A 21,076-nucleotide genomic window follows, 5' to 3' on the forward strand; every position below is an offset into this window, starting at 1 on the left:
TCTAAATTTAATATATTATAATTTAGTCAATATTATTAAAATTTAATGATATATTTTTTTAAATAGGTAGATTAATAAATTGATTAGGTACTAATTACAACGTTAACAATTAAATTGTTATAAGTTTTTAAATATAAGAATTAAATTTCAAAGTTAAAAAAAATAATTATTACAAAATTTTAAATTATAGTAACTAAATTATTGCGAAATTAAATTTAAAAAACTAATTTAATTTGATGCAAATTTTTGTTTTTGTTTTTCTATGTTTATTTTTTTTTATCATTTTTTTGCTATCTATTTTATATTTTTTTAAAAAAATATATTTGAACTGTTTAAAGCTACTATTTAAAAAAAAAAAAAAAACTTTATTGAATTTTGAAAATATTAATAAAAAAAAGTAAATAATAAAATATAAAAGTAATATTTATTTGTTTAATTTAAAAAGAATAATAACATGGAAATAGATCCAAAATAATTAGATCCAAAAAATTTGTGAGATGGGCTGGAGTCGTGGGATATTATGATAACCAAAATAGATAAATAATTATTTGAGTTTAATATTAGAAATTAATTGGCATTTTTGTAAAAAAAAATATTAATAACATTATACTAATAATACACCTGTTTAATTATATAATTAAATAATTTTTAAAAAATTGTAATTTTGATAGATATATTAAAAAAACGAGTTCTATTTTATTTTTATTCACCCTTAAACACATTCTCGTGATCACTCTTATTTAAATATAGTTTAAGTTATTCATATATGATTTATTAGTTCTTTACTCACGGGGCACATGCCTACCAACTCTACCTTAGTTCATCTCCGAGCCCCATCTATCGTCCTACTTTAATATAATTTGTAATGCCTCGTGTGCAAAATTTAAGAGTATTTTTGGAGCACTATTAAAAGTTCGAGAGTATTGATAAGTCAACCCTAATCCTTAATCGAACGATACAAGTTTTAGCAAGAACCCTTGAATCAAATTAATTTACAAAATTCGAATAACTAAGAGATAAGACTAGAATTATATTACCTTTCAAGATCGAAAATTTAGAAGCAAGATTTGGAAATCTTGTTCTAAATTGAGTCACTCCACAATCGAACTTGATCAAGGCTTCATTGAATGGATCGGATGCAATTCCAGACTAGAATTAGATTACCTATAGATTTAGAAAAAGATTTGGAAACATTATTCTAAATTGAGTTACTCTATAATCGAACTTTGATCAAAACTTGATCGAATGGTTCAGATGCAATTCTACGAACAGAATTATTTTAAACTTAGAAATAACAAATATGATGCTTGGATTTCTAATAAAAACGTGTCAATTTAAGATCTGAATTATATTTATCAACGAATTTGATTTTCACGTAGTCTTTCGACAAAAAACGTTTGTGGCCGAGATTTGTATAGTCTTTCGACAAAAGACGTTTGTGGTCGGGATTTATTTCCGATCTCATTTAATCATCACAAAAGACGAAGCCAAATTGAACATTTAACCAATACAAATATTGATAATGACTTTGTCAAGTTTCGAAGTACTGCGTTTCTGGGTTACAATTTTAGAATTTCCTTGAAATAAAATACAAAATTTAGAGTTATTTTTATTATTATTATTATTTATCAATTTAACATTATAATTAATTGCAATTAGATATTACCATTAACAAATACTTTATCACTCGGTAGACACTATCATATGAGTCTGTCGGGTTGAAACAATAATTGCTGGAAATTAATTACAGGTTGAGAATCTTAAGAAAAAGAAAAATAAACTTATTTATTGAAAAATAGAAATTAAAATATAAGCTTCATATTATTAAAACAACAACTTGCATTCAGGCCTAGCAGAACAGCCAAACTAGGAACTTGAGAAAGGGAAAGAAAAAGACCAGATAAACATGTGAGCTTCACTGCCCATTGCAATGGAGGATTCAAAACAAAATATAGCCATCACAGCCACGGATCAAGAGGCCGTCTCGGCTCGAATCTTTTCGATCATCTTCTCTTTGATCAACCTCCTCATGACTTTCCCAGATGGCGATTTTGGGATCGTTTCGACAAAATGAACGAGCCTAACTTTCTTGTAATGTGCAACGTTTGAGGCGACGTATTTGATTATTTCGTCTTCGGTTTCTTTTGCATTTGGAGCCATTACAATACTTGCTGCTGGGATCTCACCGGCTTCTTTGTCTGGCAGCCTGAAATACCGATGCAGCGTAACGTTGTTTTAACCATTTTGGGTTCGATTTGTTTCAGAATCATTTAAATAGAAATAATGTAAAGGGAAGCGAAGCTTACGGAACTACGGCTGCATCTTCAATCGAGGGATGAGTAAGGAGGATTGCCTCTAACTCGGCTGGAGCAACCTGTAGAGAAATCAAAGGCGTTCGTTACCTTTATATAGGTCTCGTTTGATAACCATTCGAATTCTACTTTTTTTCTGTTCTCGAGCTTCGTTTTATGAAGCAATTGATCAAGTTGAAATAGGTTACGTAGTGTCTTTACTTGAAAGCCTTTGTACTTAATCAACTCTTTAATACGATCCACAATAAACACATCGCCATCGTCGTCAATGTATCCGATGTCGCCCGTGTGCATCCAGCCTTTGTTGTCGATGGTCCTTGAAGTCTCCTCTTCATTATTGTAGTAGCCTGAAACAAGGAAAGATTCAACAATAGCATATAATTAGAGATCTCAGATGGATTTTCTGCATCAGTCCATATTATGTACCTTGCATCACACACTGGCTTCTTACACAGATTTCCCCAGGCGTGTTCTTCGGCAGAGACCTACCGCTGTCGGGGTCGATGAATTTGACTTCTAGATTAGGAAGAATGCGACCAACCGTGTTTTTCTTTGCAGCGAGATTGTCTTTGCCTATGTTTCCATAGTTGAGAGTGATGCAGCTGTGCTCGGTTAGCCCATATGCCTGTTGTCGATCAATGACATTTAGTTAGCATAGGTAGGACGACCCTGTGAATCAGCTCTAGAATGAAAGGTGGAGCTCGGTTCGTTTTCGATATGCAGAAAACAGGAAGGTGGACTACATGTTATGGCTTGATAATTTGAAGGAATGAATAAGAATCGAGAGTTCTTAGAATCCATCTACTTGAGTAGTAACTTAATTACCTCTTGAACATCCACGCCCGGGAACTTCTTCTCGAAGGACGTTTGAAGTTCCGGTGCGAGGGGAGCAGCTGCAGTCATGATAGCCTGAAGTTTGAGACTGCTTAGATCGAATTCCTTCACAATAGGATTCTTAACCAAGGCCAAGATGATAGGAGGAACAATTGGAGCAAATGTGACCTCCTGTGTTATCAGGGCATTGATGAAGGTTCTAAGATCAAATCTTCCCATCACCACAACTTTTCCCTTGTTTCGAAGTGTGGCACAACATATTCCGGTAATCCCGTAAATGTGGAAGAACGGAATGAGGCCTAACGTCGTGACCTTGCCCACCATTTCTTGTGGTATGCCGGAGAGCGTAGAACACAAGTTCGCCACTAGATTTCGATGAGTTAGCATTACACCTTTGGAAACTCCTGTAGTGCCTGATGAGAAAGGAAGGGCACATAAATCAGTCTGCTTGATATCTTCTTTGACGAAATTGTTGCCTGCTCGGTCCGCGGCTTCGAGCAGTTTGTGCCAGTTCATGGAACCTTCAATCAGTTCCTCCCCTACTACGATCACTGGAAGCTTTAATTCCTTTACCTGTTATCAATCAATTAGATAGTAAGCAAGTAAAGTTGAATTCGAAATAATATGATCGATAACAACAGTTTCGGTTTTACCTTTTCAAAGCTTGAGCTGTTTGTAACGACGAGTTTAGCGTCTGCTACCTCCACCTGCTTTTTGATTTCGGATATGTGAGCTGCTGGATTCACACCAGAAAACACGCCTCCAGCAGCCATTATCCCTAAAGCAACAATGGCATATTCAGCAACGTTGGGTAGAACGACAATAACGATCTGCCCCTTCTTCAACCTCAGAGAGCTCAAGGCCTTAGCGAACCTACTCGTGTCTCTCACAACTTCACGATAAGTGTATGCCTTTCCACTCACAGCTTCCACAAATGCCACATTATCAGCATATAATTCAGCATTCTGAAGTACAAACTCCGGCAATGTGATATCATCAGGCACTTGGACCTCGGGAAGTTGGCTACGGAAAATGTGTTCCTCGTCTTCTGCCGAATCCCGAATGCAAGTAGCCATGGTGGAGTTGTTGTTTGCTGCAGACATCGATGAGCGTCTCCCTCTTCTTAAAGGAGGAGCTGAGAAAGCTTGTATCATGCTTTGTGGATGAGAAATTTGTAGAGCTACTGAGGGTGAGATTGGCATGAGCCTTTTTTTGGTGGGATGTTGTTGATTCATGCCACTCATTAAGGCAGACCTATAAACTCCCTTTCTAAACAAAGCTGGTCACGGGTTCAGCTGCAGAAAGCATTTAGACAATTCCCCATTTCTGAACTAACAAACAATGGTTTGGAATCTTCCTACTTTCACATAAAACTGTACAGAACTTATCAACAGAAGCTAGCCTGTTCTAAAATTTAATGAACCAAATAAAATTTCATTGTTCAAGAATTCCTTGTATGGGACGTGTGAGATCCAACATTAGTTGGGGAGGAGAACGAAACACTCTTTATAAGAGTGTGTGGAAACCTCTCCTTAGTAGACACGTTTTAAAAACCTTGGAAAGCCCAAAGAGGACAATATATGCTAGTAGTGGGTTTTAGTTGTTATAAATGGTATCAGAGGTAGACATCGGGCGATGCGCCAACGAGGAGGCTAAGTCCTGAAGGGGGTGGACACAAGACGGTGTGCCAGCAAAGACGTTGGGACCCAAAGGGGAGTGGATTAGGGGGGTCCCACGTTGAGGGGAAGCCCAAAAGGAAAAGCCCAAAGAGGACAATATCTGCAAGTGGTGGGCTTGGGCTGTTACAAACGGTATTAAAGCCAGACACCGAACGATGTGCCAGCGAGGAGGTTGAGCCCCGAAGGGGGTGGACACGAGGCGGGGTGCCAGCAAGGACGCTAGGCCCCAAAGGGGGTGGATTGGGGGGTCCCACATCGATTGGAGAAGGGAACGAATGCCAGCGAGGATGTTGGGCCCCGAAGAAAGGTGAAATGTGAGATCCCACATCAGATGGGGAGGAGAATGAAACACCCTTTATAAGGGTGTGGAAGTCTCTCCCTATCAGATGCGTTTTAAAAACTGAGGGGAAGCCCATAAAGGAAAGCCCAAAGAGTACAATATCGGCTAGCGGTAGGCTTGGGTTGTTACAGGGCGAGTCTTGTTTTCATGGGAAACTTCCTTAACTTTTCGTTTCCCTATTCAATTCAAATTTGACACGACAAAGAGAGAGACAGACGGTCCTCTAAAGGGTTATGTCATTTGACGTAGAAGGAAAGTCGTTAGAGATTTACTTACTTTCTTGTAATAGAAAACAAATCCTGGCGAAATGTGATAGTAATTTAAGCTGGTCAAAGCTGAACAACTCTTCGTACGGCTTCCTCCTGAAAAAAGTCCATTGGCAAAGGAAATTGCAAGTGAAAGTGAACACAACTCATCTTTCTTTAATAATATTATTAATATTGAACATATTCTTACGGCGAAGCAAAGAAATCTGGTTTATCCTTGAAAGTCAACGCCTCTGCAACTCCCAAATTTTGCTTTGTTTCCATGGCGGAGATGCAGAGTTCCTTCAATCTCCACCGTGCAGCGGATTCTGCAAATGGGAATGTCTTAATCTTTACATCAGAGGACTTGAAAACACTTACCAGCAATTTCCACGGCAACAGCCTGATCGGAATCACTCAGTCCTGCAGATTTTACAGAGGGCAGCTCCGAGCAGCTTGGTCAACGGGAACAGAAGCTCGAAACCTGACAGTGAAAATATGGGATCAAAAGCCAGAATTCGACAACGCAATAACCAATGAGTTCTTGGTTCGAGTGAGTACTCAGATTTTAAGTTTCTAACCTTCATTAGCAGACATGGCTGTGTTTTCGAAGCTTGAAATTTTGTCTTTTCAGGAAGAAGTGAAGCTATCTACGCACTCGTCTCTAAATGGCCATCGCAGTTTGGCGAAATTGATTGGTTATTGCTGTGAAGATGAAGTGAAGGGCGTCGTTTATGATTTCGATCCATTGGGTTCCTTGCAAAATCTAGTGGCAAGAGGTAACTTACATGTTCATGAGCCATAAAACCATTGTCTTTGAAGCTCTGACCAGTTTTTTTCTTTCTTTTGGCAGATGATCTTAATTGGCTCCAAAGAGTTGAAGTAATCCTCGAACTGGCTCGGCTTTTGGATTTCATTCACAGTCAGGAAAAGCAAAGCCTGCCCATCAAGTTTAGAGCATCAAATATACTGCTAGATTGGGTCAGAATAGTTGCTTTATAGTCTTTGAACAATGAATAAAAGCTACTGTTACCTCATAAATCTGTATGTTCCAGTCTATGCAGCTTCAACATTGTTAACCTGTTTATTTTAACAGGAATGCAAGCCGAAACTGTGCGGGTTGGAGGTGATTAGCAACGGGGCGGGGGCTGACCTCAATAACTTTGCACAAAATCCTTCTAGCTACTTTCATCTGTCTACAAGAGGTAACTTAACAATACGTTTCAAATGTCCAAATGCTTAGCTTTCAGTATGAATAATCTCCAAGGAATCGGTTAAAAAAGTTCGACATACTTGTTAAATAGGCATCACAAACAATCCAACTGGTAAACACGAGTTTATATAAAGTAAACTAGCTTGAATTTCTTAATACTCGGCTTCCTCGGCCAAAAGATGAAGTTTTGTTCCTTGCATTTCAGGTGGGAGTCAGGGGAAAATGAGCACTGATATCTTTTCCTTGGGGGAAATTCTGCTGGGACTTATAGCCAAGAGAGATTATGAACCTGAGAAACTAGAAAGGGAAAATCATCACCGGGTTGTGAACAGCTTAGTGAGCAATTGGGCAAAGAATGAGTACAGACCAAATGGCTCATTGGTCCACGAAACCTTGCAAAAAGACTGGGGTTACACCGTTGAAGAGGGAGTCGAACTCACTGAGCTAGCAATACACAGTATAGAATTCTTCCCAAGAAACCGTCCGAGCATCAAGCAAATACTTCAACGTCTCGAGGGGCTGCAAGTTACTCAACGTCTTTCTGATACCCGACCCAGAAAAAAGGAAAGAAAGTCCCCTAGCAGTGCCATGGGCATATGAAGTCATCATTTTTACTAGTCAAAGGTTAGGCAGATAGTCATGGAGCTATATAGCAGTTAGGACTCCCTAGTTCTCAGCTCTTTCTTACCAACGTAGAATGTTGTCTAACACGAGAGCTGCAAGCCCAGATCCCTCATGATTCATGTCCATAATTACATAATTGACACTGTTTCTGTGTTCAATCTTGCACTGAAGACACAGCTTTCCACATTAGCTACCTACAAAATCGAAACAAAAACAACTATTCTTTCCTGGAACGATATGGTTCATATTCATCAGACGTACATTCCATCCCACCATTCTGCCCAATCGTCAAATACAAATGACAATATCTATAACAATACGTTCAAGACAAGCCCTAAATCTACTATGTTCGGTCAGGAGAGACTAATAGTCCAGCTTAAAAAGGGAATAACTAACTAAGACTAGAAGAAGAGCTCGCCAACGTCACGGTACACATTTGCACAGAAGATCTCAAACAAAAGTCCAGAGAGTCAAGAATAGCAAAACTATATAACATTTTTAATCTTCTTTTAAACAGGACACTCAATATTGATATATAATTTAAAAAATAACATTCATAAGCTACTCCTTAATGTCAGCGACAAGGAAATGTTACAGTACACAATGGCGAGCCAATAATCGAATCCAAAGGCCTCATTAGAAGTCTACAACAACATATCACAATTTAATCATATTTACCAATGAATGATCAATAACTTATCAATGTGAAGACTGCAGAGCCCATTGAATAATCTAACTTACACCAATGAACTCGAATCAGTTCATGTCGGATAGAGAATAGACTCGAAACCAAGTATCTGTGAAGTTTTTATTGTTTGATGGACAGGTGCAGTCTCTTGTTCCTAAGCCTTAACCTCCACTTGTTTAGGTCCTTGTTCATGAAGCAACTGCCCGAGCCCCTCCTTGCTATCAATATTCAGAGAGTTCATAGGCTTTTTCAAATGCGGATTTGATGTCAATATACGTGGGGGAGAGTTCCCATTAAACTCCAAAACTTCGGGAAAGCCATTGGTGCAGCCCTTTGACATGCCAACATCAATTCGAATAGCTTGGTTATTACAGACGCCATTGATCCCCGCCGTCTGAATTGTGTGACCCATTATCATTCTCTTTGCCCCCGGGATCGTATCGAGCACATGCCTTAACAATGAACAATCGCATTTCGTCGCCGATTCATCGGAAAATTTCCTCAGCCAAACAACGGCATTGCTCCGACGACAATAGTCCGGTGCGAATTTGCCTGACAACCCTTTAATCCAATCTCTCACCTCTTCGTTAATCCGTTCCAACCCATATTCCACGTGTCCCGGCAGAAGCCCACCGTGAACGAACACCGACTCTCCGACGACAAGTACGGTCGTATTTTGGGACAGGAATCGGCCTGAAATGGGACCATTGGGGTGCAAAGCGGCAATTCTAGCACGAAATCCGGAATGAAACTCTTCCTTAACACCACGGAATGCCGTAGGAATTCCTTGAAATGGATCTTTGGGAATTTCTAAACCAACGCAGAGAGCCTTCATCTTGTTCCCAATGGAAAACCAGTCCCCCCAAACCCTAAATTCCTCCAACCCTTCCTTAGTCACGTACCTAAAATCACCCTCGACGTTCATGATTTCGTGGTTTCCATTCATAGAGATAATCATACCACCATCCTTGGCTGCTTCTCGTTTAAGTTTCTCGAGAAAATACAGGATCTTAAGCTCATCGCCGCCGCGGTCTAGGACATCACCGATCTGAACCATGGTGGTGGATCCTCCAATCCACTTTCCAGAGCCATCGATCAATCCAGCAAGTCTCAGTGCTTCCTTTGACTTTGAAAGGTCGCCATGAAGGTCTCCCACCGCAATTAGCCGCTCCGGAGAGGGTAACCATGTATGAAGCTGCGAAGACGATGACGGCTCGGGCTTATGGTTACGAAGGGAAGGCGCGGTTTGAGAAGCGGAATCGGGAGCAGGACTGTCCGGCGGTAAGAAGAGACCGCCGCTGACGGAGAAGTCGACGAACGAGTCAACGAAAGAGGAGAGAAGATTCGGAACGTCTCTACATATCGCCTCTTTCGAATAGTCCATTGGCATTCGATGCTTCGTTCGTTTCTTTTCCGCCGTAAGAAAAGATCGATCGTTATGTATTTAGCGCGAAAGAGAGATCAAAGAGAAAGGGGGAAAAGATGTGGGCCGGGTTCATATGGGCCGGGCCCAAAGTATAAAAGACCATGCTTTATGAGAACTCAGATGAAAGCAAAAAACCCTAAACCCTAGCGGATCTTCTCTGTTGTGAGCGTTTTCTGGAGCTTGGAAGGAAGATGAATCACATAGCAGCCATGGAAGAACAAGTTGTTTCTGAGAGAATGAGGCAAAAGTTGAACGAAGTGAACATGGCTGCGCAGGCTCAACTCGGTCCTATTCAAGACCACGTCAATTTTACCCTTCAGGTTTGCCTCTTCGTGGTTTTTGATCTTCGAAGTCCGGTTTCTGTTTGTTGTTTACTGTTTTTCTCCATCAATGCATTTATTGATGATTTCCTTCTCTTCCGGATCTTCATTTTCATCATTTGTGGTTTCTTTTACTTGATGACTGTTGATTGTTTTCGTGATTCTTGATCTTGACTGCAGCAAGCGTATTTCAAATGTGCCTATGAGTGCTTTGATAGGAGAAGAAAGCAGGAAGAGATTAGTAATTGCGTTGAGAATTGTAGTGTTCCAGTTGTCAAAGCGCAGCAACATGTTGAGAATGAGATGGCCAAGTTTCAAGTACGTGTTATTATCCATCGCCTTGTCCTTATTTTCTCTTTTTTCCCTCCATGCTCTCCCCCATTAGAATGCTTTCCCTTTCAAACGACCTGTTATTTGATTTCTCGAGTCATCTAACTTCATGTGTTGATCTTAACTCTTAATTAACATAAAGATATGGCTCGAAATGCTTCAAACCAAACTCAAACCAGCTTTGTTCTGGTTTTGAAATGGAATTCACCACATCACTCGGAATGTTATGGTTTTGTCCTTGTGAGGATGACCATGATTTTTTTTCAAGACCTCATCCTGCGCATATAACACCATTTTAAAACCATTCAATTCGAGAAATAGACAAAGTTTCTTATCATCGTTTGCAGAGATCAGCTATATATTTGAGCATTATTTAGTCGCGAACTGAAGTTTGAATTCACATTGAATGAATAATGCCGTTACTCATATGGGAATTGCATGTCCGTTATAAACAAGGCGGGTGCTAGGGCTTCCCATCCCTATCTTTGCCTCAGATTTCATATTTCATCTCCGTTAAAATTTTCATTTATTTTTTGCATGCATCGGGTAGAATTTTTTCCCATATATATATAGTTCAAAATTTTCCTTTAATGAATAATATTTTCTAATATAAGTTTTAGGTGAAACATCCTATAAGTTCACAAGGAAAAATCGTCTTCAACCGCCCTGCCTCACTTTTATATATATATTTGCTAAGGACGAGATGGGGTTGGTGATCTCCATCCTCGACTCTATTTGCTAACGGCGAGAAACCTCTTCCTATTCCCTCCCAATCCCTATTTTAACCGGGATTTGCTACCGTATTCGAGGTGGGTCCCTACGGACTCTGATGCTATAGGTTGGACATTTAGAAGCAGTGTTTCATGACCATGTTAATATATTGGCAACAAACATGATCTAATGTTATGATCATCTAATAAAGGAAAGGTTGTATTTTTGTATGGTGAATGCAGGAAAGATTGAACAGGTCACTAATGGTGTGCCAGGACAAGTTCGAAGCAGCTAAGCTTCAGCAGAAAACTAACAGCGTATATGAATTGGAGTCATGCGTGGATTCATCAATACAAGAAAGTTTGAATACGCTTCCACACCTAGCTAATAAATTAAAAGCTTCCTTCAATATCAGGAATCAAGTTTAATGAGAGTTTGTAAGGCTTCATTTTGCTCATTTTAATAGGATCCTTCACACTGGCTATGCCTATTGCAACCCCAATTATCGTTTATATTTTTTGTACTTTCAATTCATTGACCTCGATTATGAACTTTCCCAGGGAATATGGGCGCTAGCTGAAGCTCATCCCTGACTTGAACGACAGGATATTCTGACCCATTGTATACGATTTTGAATGAATAACAATGTGGAATGACTTTGTTCTAACCCTTCGTGAATTTTTATAGCCATTTCATGGATTGCTGCATTCAGGATCTCGAAGTGTGTGCCGTACAGAAACTCAAATTAAATACCATTTATTTGGATTCGTGTATATATTTCACAGAAACGTGAAATCAAAGTAGGCGATAAGGTAGCGGGAAGACATGGAAATAAAGGTATTGTTTCAAAAATTTTGCCTAGAGAAGATATGCCTTATTTGCAAAATGGAAGACCGTTGATATGGTTTTCAATCCATTAGGAGTCCCCTCACGAATGAATGTAGGACAGATATTTGAGTGCTCACTCGGGTTAGCGGGGAGTTTGCTAGATAAACATTATCGAATAGTACCTTTTGATGAGAGAGATGAACAAGAGGCTTCTAGAAAACTAGTCTTTTCTGAATTATATGAAGCCAGTAAGCAAACAACGAGTCCATGATTATGAGTTTATGAGTTTATAATCAAATAATACTCTTTCTTTCTATTGGTATGAGACCTTTTGGGGAAGCTCAAAGCGAAATAATTAGAGTTTATGCTTTAAGTAGACAATATCATACCATGAAGAGTTATTTATCTAACCTAATTCTATGCCATTTTGTAATTTCCTTCTTTTTTCAGGCTTGACTTATATTTCCTCCTATTTTTTTTTTATTTGGTTGTTTTTTTAGTATAATTCTCTTTTTTGTTTTTGTTAGATTATTTGTGCTTAATATTATTTCCATGTCTTCTTTTGTCTATTTATATTTCTTGTCCTTTCTTACTGTGTGTGTTGCTTGTGGTTTTCCTTTTCTTACAATTTTTTTTGGATAATTTTTTTATTATCTTTTAATTCTTTTCAAATAATTTATGAAGTGAGTGAGAAAAAATAAAAATAAATAGATGTATTTTATGTTGGGAGTAATTATATCTGATTTTTGAAATATATGGTGTATAATTAATTTTCCATTTTGATTATTGTACTACCTATGTATGAGTGATTTTTTATAATTTTATTAAATCATTTATTTGAGGATAAGTATAAGTAATAAGATTGATTGTTAAATAAATTTAAAAATCTAAGACCTCATTTCAATGGAGATGTATTCTTTACCTATAAATTCATGATCAACTCCTTAATTAACGGGTGTGGGACTCTTCTTCTCTCCCAACATTTCAAGTTATACAAAATGTTAGGAGGATCTCTAATAAAATCTTGAGTTTAGGTGAAATTTTTTATGTTTTGTTTGGAATATCGGTTAATCTGATTCAGTTTAGTTGTAGTGGGTATAGTTAGCTAATAGTACCAATCTATCTAATTTCTTAAGTTGAAGTAGAGCTTTAGGAGTAAAAGTAGTAAAAGTACAATATCTATTTAATATTTGATGCTTCATGGAACATGCTTATCAAGAATCAACCTCTTTATTATTTGGATACTTCGGACATCCATCTATTTGAGTCCGATCGAGGCATCCCGTAAAATTTAGTAATTTTGATTTTTATCGTACTCTTTTATATTAAAAAAATAGGAGGATGATAATAATTTTATTTATTTCAAAATTAGTCCTATTACTTTTTTCTTTTTTGTTGGGCCAAACAAAATATTAGACCAAAATCAAAACAAAACAAACTCCAAAAGGAGGAATATATAAATCGACCAATTTGAGCTATAATTTGGAGTTTCTAGGGGTATCATAATTAGGCCCCCAAGAGAAGAACTGCCCAGTTGGTAACCGATGAGGCGGCAGCAACGCCAGCCTCGCTCCGACAACGGCGGCGGCATCGGCAGTATGTGTCCCCTTCCCACCCGTCATTGAGGTCTGTGTAAAGCCTGGGCAAAAGCTGTTCACACTCACACTCCTACTCCGCTTGGCCAAGACTCTCGTGTAAGCGTTCAGCGCCAGCTTCGACACCGCATAGTCCGTCCACAGCGCCGGCCACCCTTTCTTCTTCCACGTCCCTCTCTTCACGTCCTGCAGAAAAGCATCCACCACGCCGTCGATGTCCTCCTCCGCCAGATCTTCGCTCTGCAGAATCTCCTTCACTTTCTCGTTCTTCACCTTCTGAAAATTTTCATTTATTAATTATAAATCACAATATATTATATTGATATTATATTGTGCACTTTGACAGTAGGACTCTCTCCTAACAATCCTGCTCTCGAACAAAATACACTATAGAACCTCTCCCGAACCCTATAGAGCCCTCGAACAGTCTCCCTTTGATTGAGGTTCGACTCTTTCTTTAGAGTCCTCGAACAAACTGCACTTTTTGTTCAATACTTTAGTCACTTTTGACTACACCTCCGAGGCTCACAACTTCTTTGTTCGATATTTAAAAATTCTATTGACATAACTAAGTTAAGCATATTAAAAATCACGACTTTTTATAATAATATGATATTGTCAATTTTGAGCATAAGTTCTCTTGATTTTGCCGGCTTTGCTTTGGGCTTCCCAAAAGGCAGTGAATATGGGAGTCCTCGAACAACCTCTCCTTAATCGAGGCTCGACTCTTTCTCTGGAGTCTTCGAACAAAGTACACCTTTTGTTTGACACTTGAGGATTCTATTGACATGACTAAGTTAAGGGCACGACTCTGATACCATGTTAGGAATCAACGACTCTCCACAATAATATGATATTGTCCACTTGAGTATAAGCTCTCATGACTTTGTTTTGGGCTTTCCGAGAAGACTTCCTAGCAATAGAGATACTCCTTACATATAAACTCATGATTATTTCCTAAATTAGTAAATGTAGACTTCCTCTCAACAATTCTCAACAAAATAGATCGAGAAAGTTTCTTTTCATAAGGCTTACATCGATGGTTCCGAGCCTCGAGGTGATATTGAGAATTCGGCTTCTAGAAGAAGAAGAAGAGCGGAAAAGAGGTAGCAGAGCCTGGGTGAGCAATTTGGCGCCGTAAAAGTTGGTTTTTATTACTGTTTCAGCGTTTTCCACGGAGTTGTGGTCAATGTCGTTGAAGGATACGGCAGCGTTGTTAACCTGGCAGGGTAAAAATCATTATCAATTATTAAGACTTTTCCAAGTTGGAATGGTCAAACTGCTTGACTTATTAATTACCTTTGTTGGCAAGTTCAAGTGGAAATAAATAAAGAAAGAGACTCTACGACACAATGGGAACATGGGAGGAATGGAGGACTATGTCATATATATATCCTTTTCAATTTTTTCTTATATTTAAATTTTTTTCCTAAAATATTTAGATCGGGAGAAGATCGTTAGGAGGGAGTTCTACATTGATCATGAACTTATAAATAAAGAATTAATCTCCATTGGTACGAGATCTTTTGGAGAAGCCCAAAGCAAAAGCATGAAAGCTTATGCTTAAAATGAATAATATCATACCATTGTGAAGAGTCATGATTTCTAAGATGATATCAACGTCTATCCTTAACTTAACCATGTTAATATAATTCTTAAATGTTAAACAAATAAATTATGAGCCTCGAAAGTGTAGTTAAAAGTGAGTGTTGAATAAATGGTGTATATTGTTCGAGAACTCTAGAGAAGAAATCGAGCCTCGATTAAGAGAAGGTTGTTCGAAAGCTCTATAGATCTCAAGAGAGGCTCTATAGCATACTCTTCAATGGGAGAATTGTTGAGAGAGAGTCCCACATTAGTTAATTTAGAAATGATCCTAGATTTATAGGTAAAGAATACATTAACATTATGAGACATTTTGAGTAAGGTCAAATAAAAAATTATGAGAACATATCATACCATTATGGACAGTCATGATTCTTATTCGAAAGTGTTCGAACCTATTGGGCTAGTAATTTTATAATGATGATATTTTAATAGATTCAATTCATATGATATTGTACTCATAATTAATGACTTACAAGAATATCGAGGGCGGGAAAATTGGCGACGAACCAGGCGGCGAAGGCGTTGATGGAGGCAGGATCGGAGACATCGAGGCGGCGGAACCGAACGTTGAGGCCTTCGTTTCGCAGCGATTCAACGGCCTTGAGTCCTCTTCCTTCATTTCTAGTGGTTAATATGACGGTGAGTTCCATTTGCGCTAATCTTCTAACTAGGGCAAATCCGATGCCCTTATTGGCGCCGGTGACGACCGCTACTGTGTTATTGGACCACCATCTGCAAGAAAACACGACGGCGGAGGAAATAGATGAATAGAGATGAACAGAGATCGGCGACGGAGGTTAATCAATGAATTACCTGTCGGAGAAGGGAGAAGAGGAGGCGGAAGAGAGGTCGAATTCCTTGGAATCCATGGCGGAAAGAGGTGAGGGAATCTGGAATAATCGGGCATTGAAATTGGGAAGTGATGAGGGGAATATATAAATAGAGATGGGAAATGCGAACAAGCAGGGTGGGAAACTGAAGAAAGACTTGAATATAAAATTAGTAACGTGAGAGGTGTGAGATAGTGGGACCCACCTCTCCTCGATCAAATTGAATAGAATTCATAATCTAACCCTCTAATTTCATATTGGATTCTCCCGTTACACTATTTTTTTCAATTATTTTAAAAAATTACATTGATATATATTACATTAATAACTAAAATCTTATAAAATTGTTATAATATATCACTAATATCGGTTATAACAGTTAAATATTCTCAATTTTTTAAAAAAGTACAGTAGAGTTGAGTTGGTTTAGACCTTATTATTATTATTATTATTATTATTTTTTATGTTTGTCGGGTTGGTTGGGTTGATCAAATTGAACTGAATTTTCAGTTCTACAAAAATTCAACCCAACCTAAACTATTGGGTAACTTGGGTTAGATGGGTTATCGAAACACTCTTAATGAATTTTTTTATATATCTCTTTTTTTTTATATATAATTTTATATATGTTTGAACGCCATGAGAAACCGAGAGAGGGTGAATAGAGTTTTAAAATTATTATTTAAATATAATTAACATATTAAATAGGTAAAAAAATTAATTATATTCAAAATAATAAATTATTGCAATAATTTCAAAATTAAATATGAAAGTCTAATAAAATATAAGAGTCAAACTTGACCTACTCCACCAAAATGACACGTGAAAATTTAAATAAAAAATTTATTTACTCTTTTCACGTATCAGAGCTCAATCGCTACACTACTATTTTATGAGTTGAAGAGTACACTCAATCCTTTTTACGGCTCATAGTAAATTATTATAAATGTTAGAATTTTGTAAAGATCACACTAAAACTCTTATGAAGAGTAGATTTATAGATCTGAGCACAACTACATCTTTACAATATAATAAAAATATTTCTCAATATAAAATAAATATAAATAAAATTATAGAGATAACAACGTGCGAGATTAAAGAGAATGAAAGTGAAGAATTAAAAATTAATTTAAAAAATAAACAAATAAAAATTAATAATAACGTATATAATAATAATAATAATAATAATAATAATGTATTATTAACGGAAACACTTTTTCAAAATTTCGTTTTTTTTATTATAGTAATATATGTAACAAAAACAGTTTTGAATTCTTTTAAATATTTTTAAAAATAATATAATACATATAATAATAATAATAATAATAATAATAATATATATATATATATACATATATATATATATATGTCATATTTTTTAATTATATATAATTATTTTTTGGAGCGGCAATCTCCACTTGCCGGTTGTCCTTTTATATATATATATATATATTAATATTATATATAAGTATTTTTATTTTCTTTATTATTTCAAAACAAATAAAAAAAATTATCTTGTCATCCGACTTTTTATGAGTAATTAGGATCAAACATCTAAATATCAATTAATTAATTAATTTAAAATTAACGACGGACAACTAACTATACATAATAATTTTTTTTATTAATAAAAAAGTAAAATAAATATTTAAATTTCAATTTTTTTTTATTTCTAACACATATTTAATATTTATTAAAACTTTTAAAGAATTGTTCTTACAATTATTTATCCGTGAATTTTTGAAATATTAAACAAATAAAAAATATTTAGTTAACAGAAAATTAAAAATCTATAAAGTCTAAGATCCAACGCAAAATTTAATTCAATCGAAAAATTATATTTTGGATTAAATAATTTATTTATTAGAAAATTTTGCAAAGGGAAGCTTTGGGATTTTCTTAATTTATTTATTTATTTATTGACAGTTTTTTCCGTTATTATTATTTTTTTTTTCATTTTTAAAAAGTATGATTATTTGGAATTTCTTTTTAATGTACTTTTCAAAATATATATAAAAAAAATTGAAGTTTGGTAACTATAAAAAGTAAATTTTAAAATGTGTAGATAAAACAAATAAATTTAAAAGAATTTTAAATTATTTTTTCGAGTAATTTAATCTCTAAAATAGATTTGTATGTGACACCTAAATAATGAGGGGTTCATGAACGACCAAAAACTATATCTGAATGAGAGCGATCTTGAGGAAAGGATAACAAAGAAAAGTTTAAAATAATTGAAAGTTACTACCTATATACTGAATGCAATTTCGTTTTCGGTGACTCAATCATAAGAACTCTAAGATTAAGCATATGATTTTCAAAACAAAAAACCAATAAATTCCGTGATACAAATCCAACAACGAATCATTTGCGTGTATGATTTTCAAATTAAGAAAAGAATTGAGTGACAATAAATATAACTTCAACTTGTATTTAATAATTTTATTAGTACTTTGTAGTTGGTAGTTGAATTACATTAGGTTTGAATTACTGTCTATTAAAAAACATGTAATATTCAAGTTTGAAATCAGAATGGAATACATAAAAAACCTTGTGTTTGAAACCTTTGGGTGTTATGTTTCTTTCAAACCTTGTTCTATGTTTGATGTTAAAATCGATTCATTGTATTAGTCATGATCAAGCTAATTCTGGAATGAGTCATCTTGTGATTTAAGAGTGACCATCATAGATTCGAAGTTCGATTTAAGAACTATTAATCTTCTAACAATCTCTTGGTTGGAATCAATTAGTTAAGTTAGTTTTATTCGTGAAAGTTCGCAAGAATACTAAATGGACCTCTAGCTTTGCAAAATTCAGCATTTTTGGCGCTTATCATTTGGTATCAGAGTATTTGGTCGACGTTTTTTGACCGAGTCTAAAGGTGAAATATCTTTACTTCATTAAGTTACTCTATTTGTTAAATTTTACAAAGATATTAGAAAGACCTCTAATTTTGCAAAATCCAACATTGTTATCATTCCACTCCGTTTGAATTCAATAAAAAAAAAATAATAATAATAATATATATATATATATATATATATATATATTTTGGGCAATGTAACAATGAAAATCAATGAATAATATCTCGAGTAACAAAGTTCAAGTTCAACAACCTATAATGATATCGAGAAGTTGAATCGTTTAGGTCTTATTTGATAACCATTTTAGCTTCGTTATCATATAGATTTGGTAACTATTTTTTATTTTTAAATCGTTGAAGCTAGGGGTATTTATGGGTTGTGTTTGGTCGGGTTGAGATATTTTTAAATCCAACTTGACCATGATTTTTTTGAGTTGTTTGTAAAATTTATTCAAATTTTTATTTTTTTATGTTGAGTAGTAAAACATTTATTTATTTTCAAACATTTAACTAAAATTTACACCTCAATTTCAATATATAATAAAAAAAATTATCTTCCAAATAATTTTGAATTATTTTAAAAAAGGTTTGAAAATAAATAATAAAACTAAATAAAAATAAATCAAATAATTGTATGTTATTTCATATAAATAAATTAATTTTTTTCGAAGCACGTTATCATCAACTTATAATTATGATATTGATAACTATTTTAATTAAAATATTATATAAGTTGAAGATATTATAATATCATTCATATATCAATAATATATTAAAACTCGTTCAAAATCCATTTCAAATGTAACATTTGTGTTTCATATATATATATATATATATATATATATATATAATTATTAAGTTGTTGGAGATTTAAATTGTAAATTAAAAAAGAAAATGGGATTAATAATAGGGTGGAAGGCAACTCTATATGTTGACTTTACAAACTTATATGGTTTTGGATATTGAAAGTTTGGAAGATATTTCCACAATTTTTTTTTTATTTCAAATAGATATTTCCACCATCATTAATATTCAGCAACGTATGGATCCCATTTCACAAAATAATAACGATTATAATAATAATTGTTACTATATTTTAATCTTTTTTTCTATTTGTTGAATAAAAATCTGCTAATTTAGAGAATAATCATGAGTTTATAATCAAGAAATCAACGTATGTAACATCTTCAGAGACTTTTTGGGGAAACGCAAACCCATGATAACTTATGCTCAAAGTAGACAATATCATACGTGGAAAGAACTTATACTCAGAGTGGACAATATCACGGAGATTGGAGATGGGAGATGAGAATTATATTTTCTTATTAAAATTTAATTTCTTTTAAAAATTAGGTTAAATATTATAATTTACTTTTCTTATAAAATATTATTGGATTTACTATGATATTTTACATTTTTAAAGAAGAATTATATTGGAAAATGAAAATTAAAATATATGTAATGGGAAACTAGAACTAATGGTGGGAAATTCTCACCCTCATCTCTCCTAAAATAAATGGAGAATTATTTATTTAAAATCCTCCCTAATTTGAAATTTAATATTAACATCCAAATAAAATATTAATTATGTAAATCAACGTAAAATTAAAAGTAAATAGTTTGTTATTATCAAGCATTTTAAAAATAAAATATAACATATTTGCAATTACTTCATGAAAATATATTTGTAAATCTTAATGTAATTTCAATATCGGAAGGTTCCTGGCCACAGTAATAGTGGCTTTTTGTCATGCCTAAAAAGCCTGCCTTTTCCATTATTAAAGAAGAAAAAAAAGAACTTGGTTTAGTTAAGTAGCTTCCATGTGCTTTACATTCAATCAAAAGCCTAAAAAGGCTAGTATTAGGCAAGTGTTGCCTATGCTATTTCTATCAAATTACCTCTTCTCTCCTTTTACTATTATACTATATATGATTATGATTATGCTACAGTACCCACCCCACTAATCGTCTTGTTGTCCATTCTTAGAACATTAAAAGAATGCTTCGTTCACATTTAGAATGTGTAAAAGCTCGCATAGTTACAAAGTCTTTGTTTGATTTGAATATGGATTTTTCTGTTTTCGACTATAGACTCACTAAGTTTTCTTGAGATAGGAGATTTGAATATCTGAATTTTTAGGTTCGAGAGGGTCATGCTTGAATTTCTTGAAGAGCACGAGATGACCTATTCATCAATAGTAAAATATGCTAGAAAGAACTGTTTACTCCCACAAAGAAAAAATAGCAGTCAGTGATGAGTGGATTGATTGTGGTAGTCATTGTAAACTCATTCCATTTTTGGAGGATTCATTCCCTAGTGGATGTCAAAAGAATTTCTCTCAATATCCATATTCTGACTAGTAATATAGCAAACGAGTTAACCCATTCCACTGTGCCAAGATGTGAGGTGCAAGAGGTGATGATCACCCTAAGGTATGTGCGGGAGCCCTTGATGGACACTCCAAGACAAGCCAATGCTCATGAAAACTCGGGTCAGTCCTCCATTCATCCAACCATAGGTGTGGATAATGAGGTCACCTTCACACCCTTCTCCCTTGTCCCTATGTTGTAGGAAGGTCGGGGCGAACCAAACCTACCAACATTCTTATTATAAGAGAAGTTTGGCTTTG

The 21,076-nt window shown here is 35.1% G+C and overlaps 5 protein-coding genes across 5 annotated transcripts; 2 read left to right on the plus strand and 3 right to left on the minus strand.

The window, feature by feature from the left end:
* Nucleotides 1–1,698: 1,698 nt before the first annotated feature.
* On the minus strand, nt 1,699–5,738 carry LOC111466396 (4-coumarate--CoA ligase-like 1). The gene is made up of 8 exons (XM_023111031.1): nt 5,622–5,738; nt 5,442–5,527; nt 3,800–4,441; nt 3,138–3,719; nt 2,739–2,937; nt 2,514–2,659; nt 2,307–2,374; nt 1,699–2,206 (listed from the first exon to the last, which is right to left on the minus strand). Exons 3-8 carry the CDS (start codon nt 4,388–4,390, stop codon nt 1,972–1,974), a joined length of 1,821 nt encoding a protein of 606 aa, XP_022966799.1. The 5' UTR covers nt 4,391–4,441; nt 5,442–5,527; nt 5,622–5,738; the 3' UTR covers nt 1,699–1,971.
* Nucleotides 5,676–7,632, plus strand: LOC111466402 (probable serine/threonine-protein kinase CST). The gene is made up of 5 exons (XM_023111039.1): nt 5,676–5,963; nt 6,045–6,189; nt 6,264–6,391; nt 6,507–6,615; nt 6,829–7,632. The coding sequence occupies exons 1-5, from the start codon at nt 5,694–5,696 to the stop codon at nt 7,221–7,223; spliced, it is 1,047 nt and encodes a 348-aa protein (XP_022966807.1). The 5' UTR covers nt 5,676–5,693; the 3' UTR covers nt 7,224–7,632.
* Nucleotides 7,633–7,783: 151 nt separating this feature from the next.
* Nucleotides 7,784–9,366, minus strand: LOC111466398 (shewanella-like protein phosphatase 2). The gene has a single exon (XM_023111034.1). It carries the CDS (start codon nt 9,323–9,325, stop codon nt 8,090–8,092), a length of 1,236 nt encoding a protein of 411 aa, XP_022966802.1. The 5' UTR covers nt 9,326–9,366; the 3' UTR covers nt 7,784–8,089.
* A 92-nt stretch (nt 9,367–9,458) lies between these two features.
* LOC111466410 (protein FAM136A-like) lies at nt 9,459–11,389 on the plus strand. Its single transcript, XM_023111047.1, has 3 exons — nt 9,459–9,681; nt 9,862–9,999; nt 10,965–11,389. Exons 1-3 carry the CDS (start codon nt 9,553–9,555, stop codon nt 11,148–11,150), a joined length of 453 nt encoding a protein of 150 aa, XP_022966815.1. The 5' UTR covers nt 9,459–9,552; the 3' UTR covers nt 11,151–11,389.
* A 1,543-nt stretch (nt 11,390–12,932) lies between these two features.
* Nucleotides 12,933–15,694, minus strand: LOC111466403 ((+)-neomenthol dehydrogenase-like). Its single transcript, XM_023111040.1, has 4 exons — nt 15,567–15,694; nt 15,227–15,485; nt 14,181–14,366; nt 12,933–13,421 (listed from the first exon to the last, which is right to left on the minus strand). Exons 1-4 carry the CDS (start codon nt 15,620–15,622, stop codon nt 13,026–13,028), a joined length of 897 nt encoding a protein of 298 aa, XP_022966808.1. The 5' UTR covers nt 15,623–15,694; the 3' UTR covers nt 12,933–13,025.
* Nucleotides 15,695–21,076: the final 5,382 nt, after the last annotated feature.

Source organism: Cucurbita maxima, unplaced genomic scaffold, assembly GCF_002738345.1.
Source record: "Cucurbita maxima cultivar Rimu unplaced genomic scaffold, Cmax_1.0 Cma_Scf00031, whole genome shotgun sequence".
Lineage (NCBI taxonomy): Eukaryota > Viridiplantae > Streptophyta > Magnoliopsida > Cucurbitales > Cucurbitaceae > Cucurbita > Cucurbita maxima.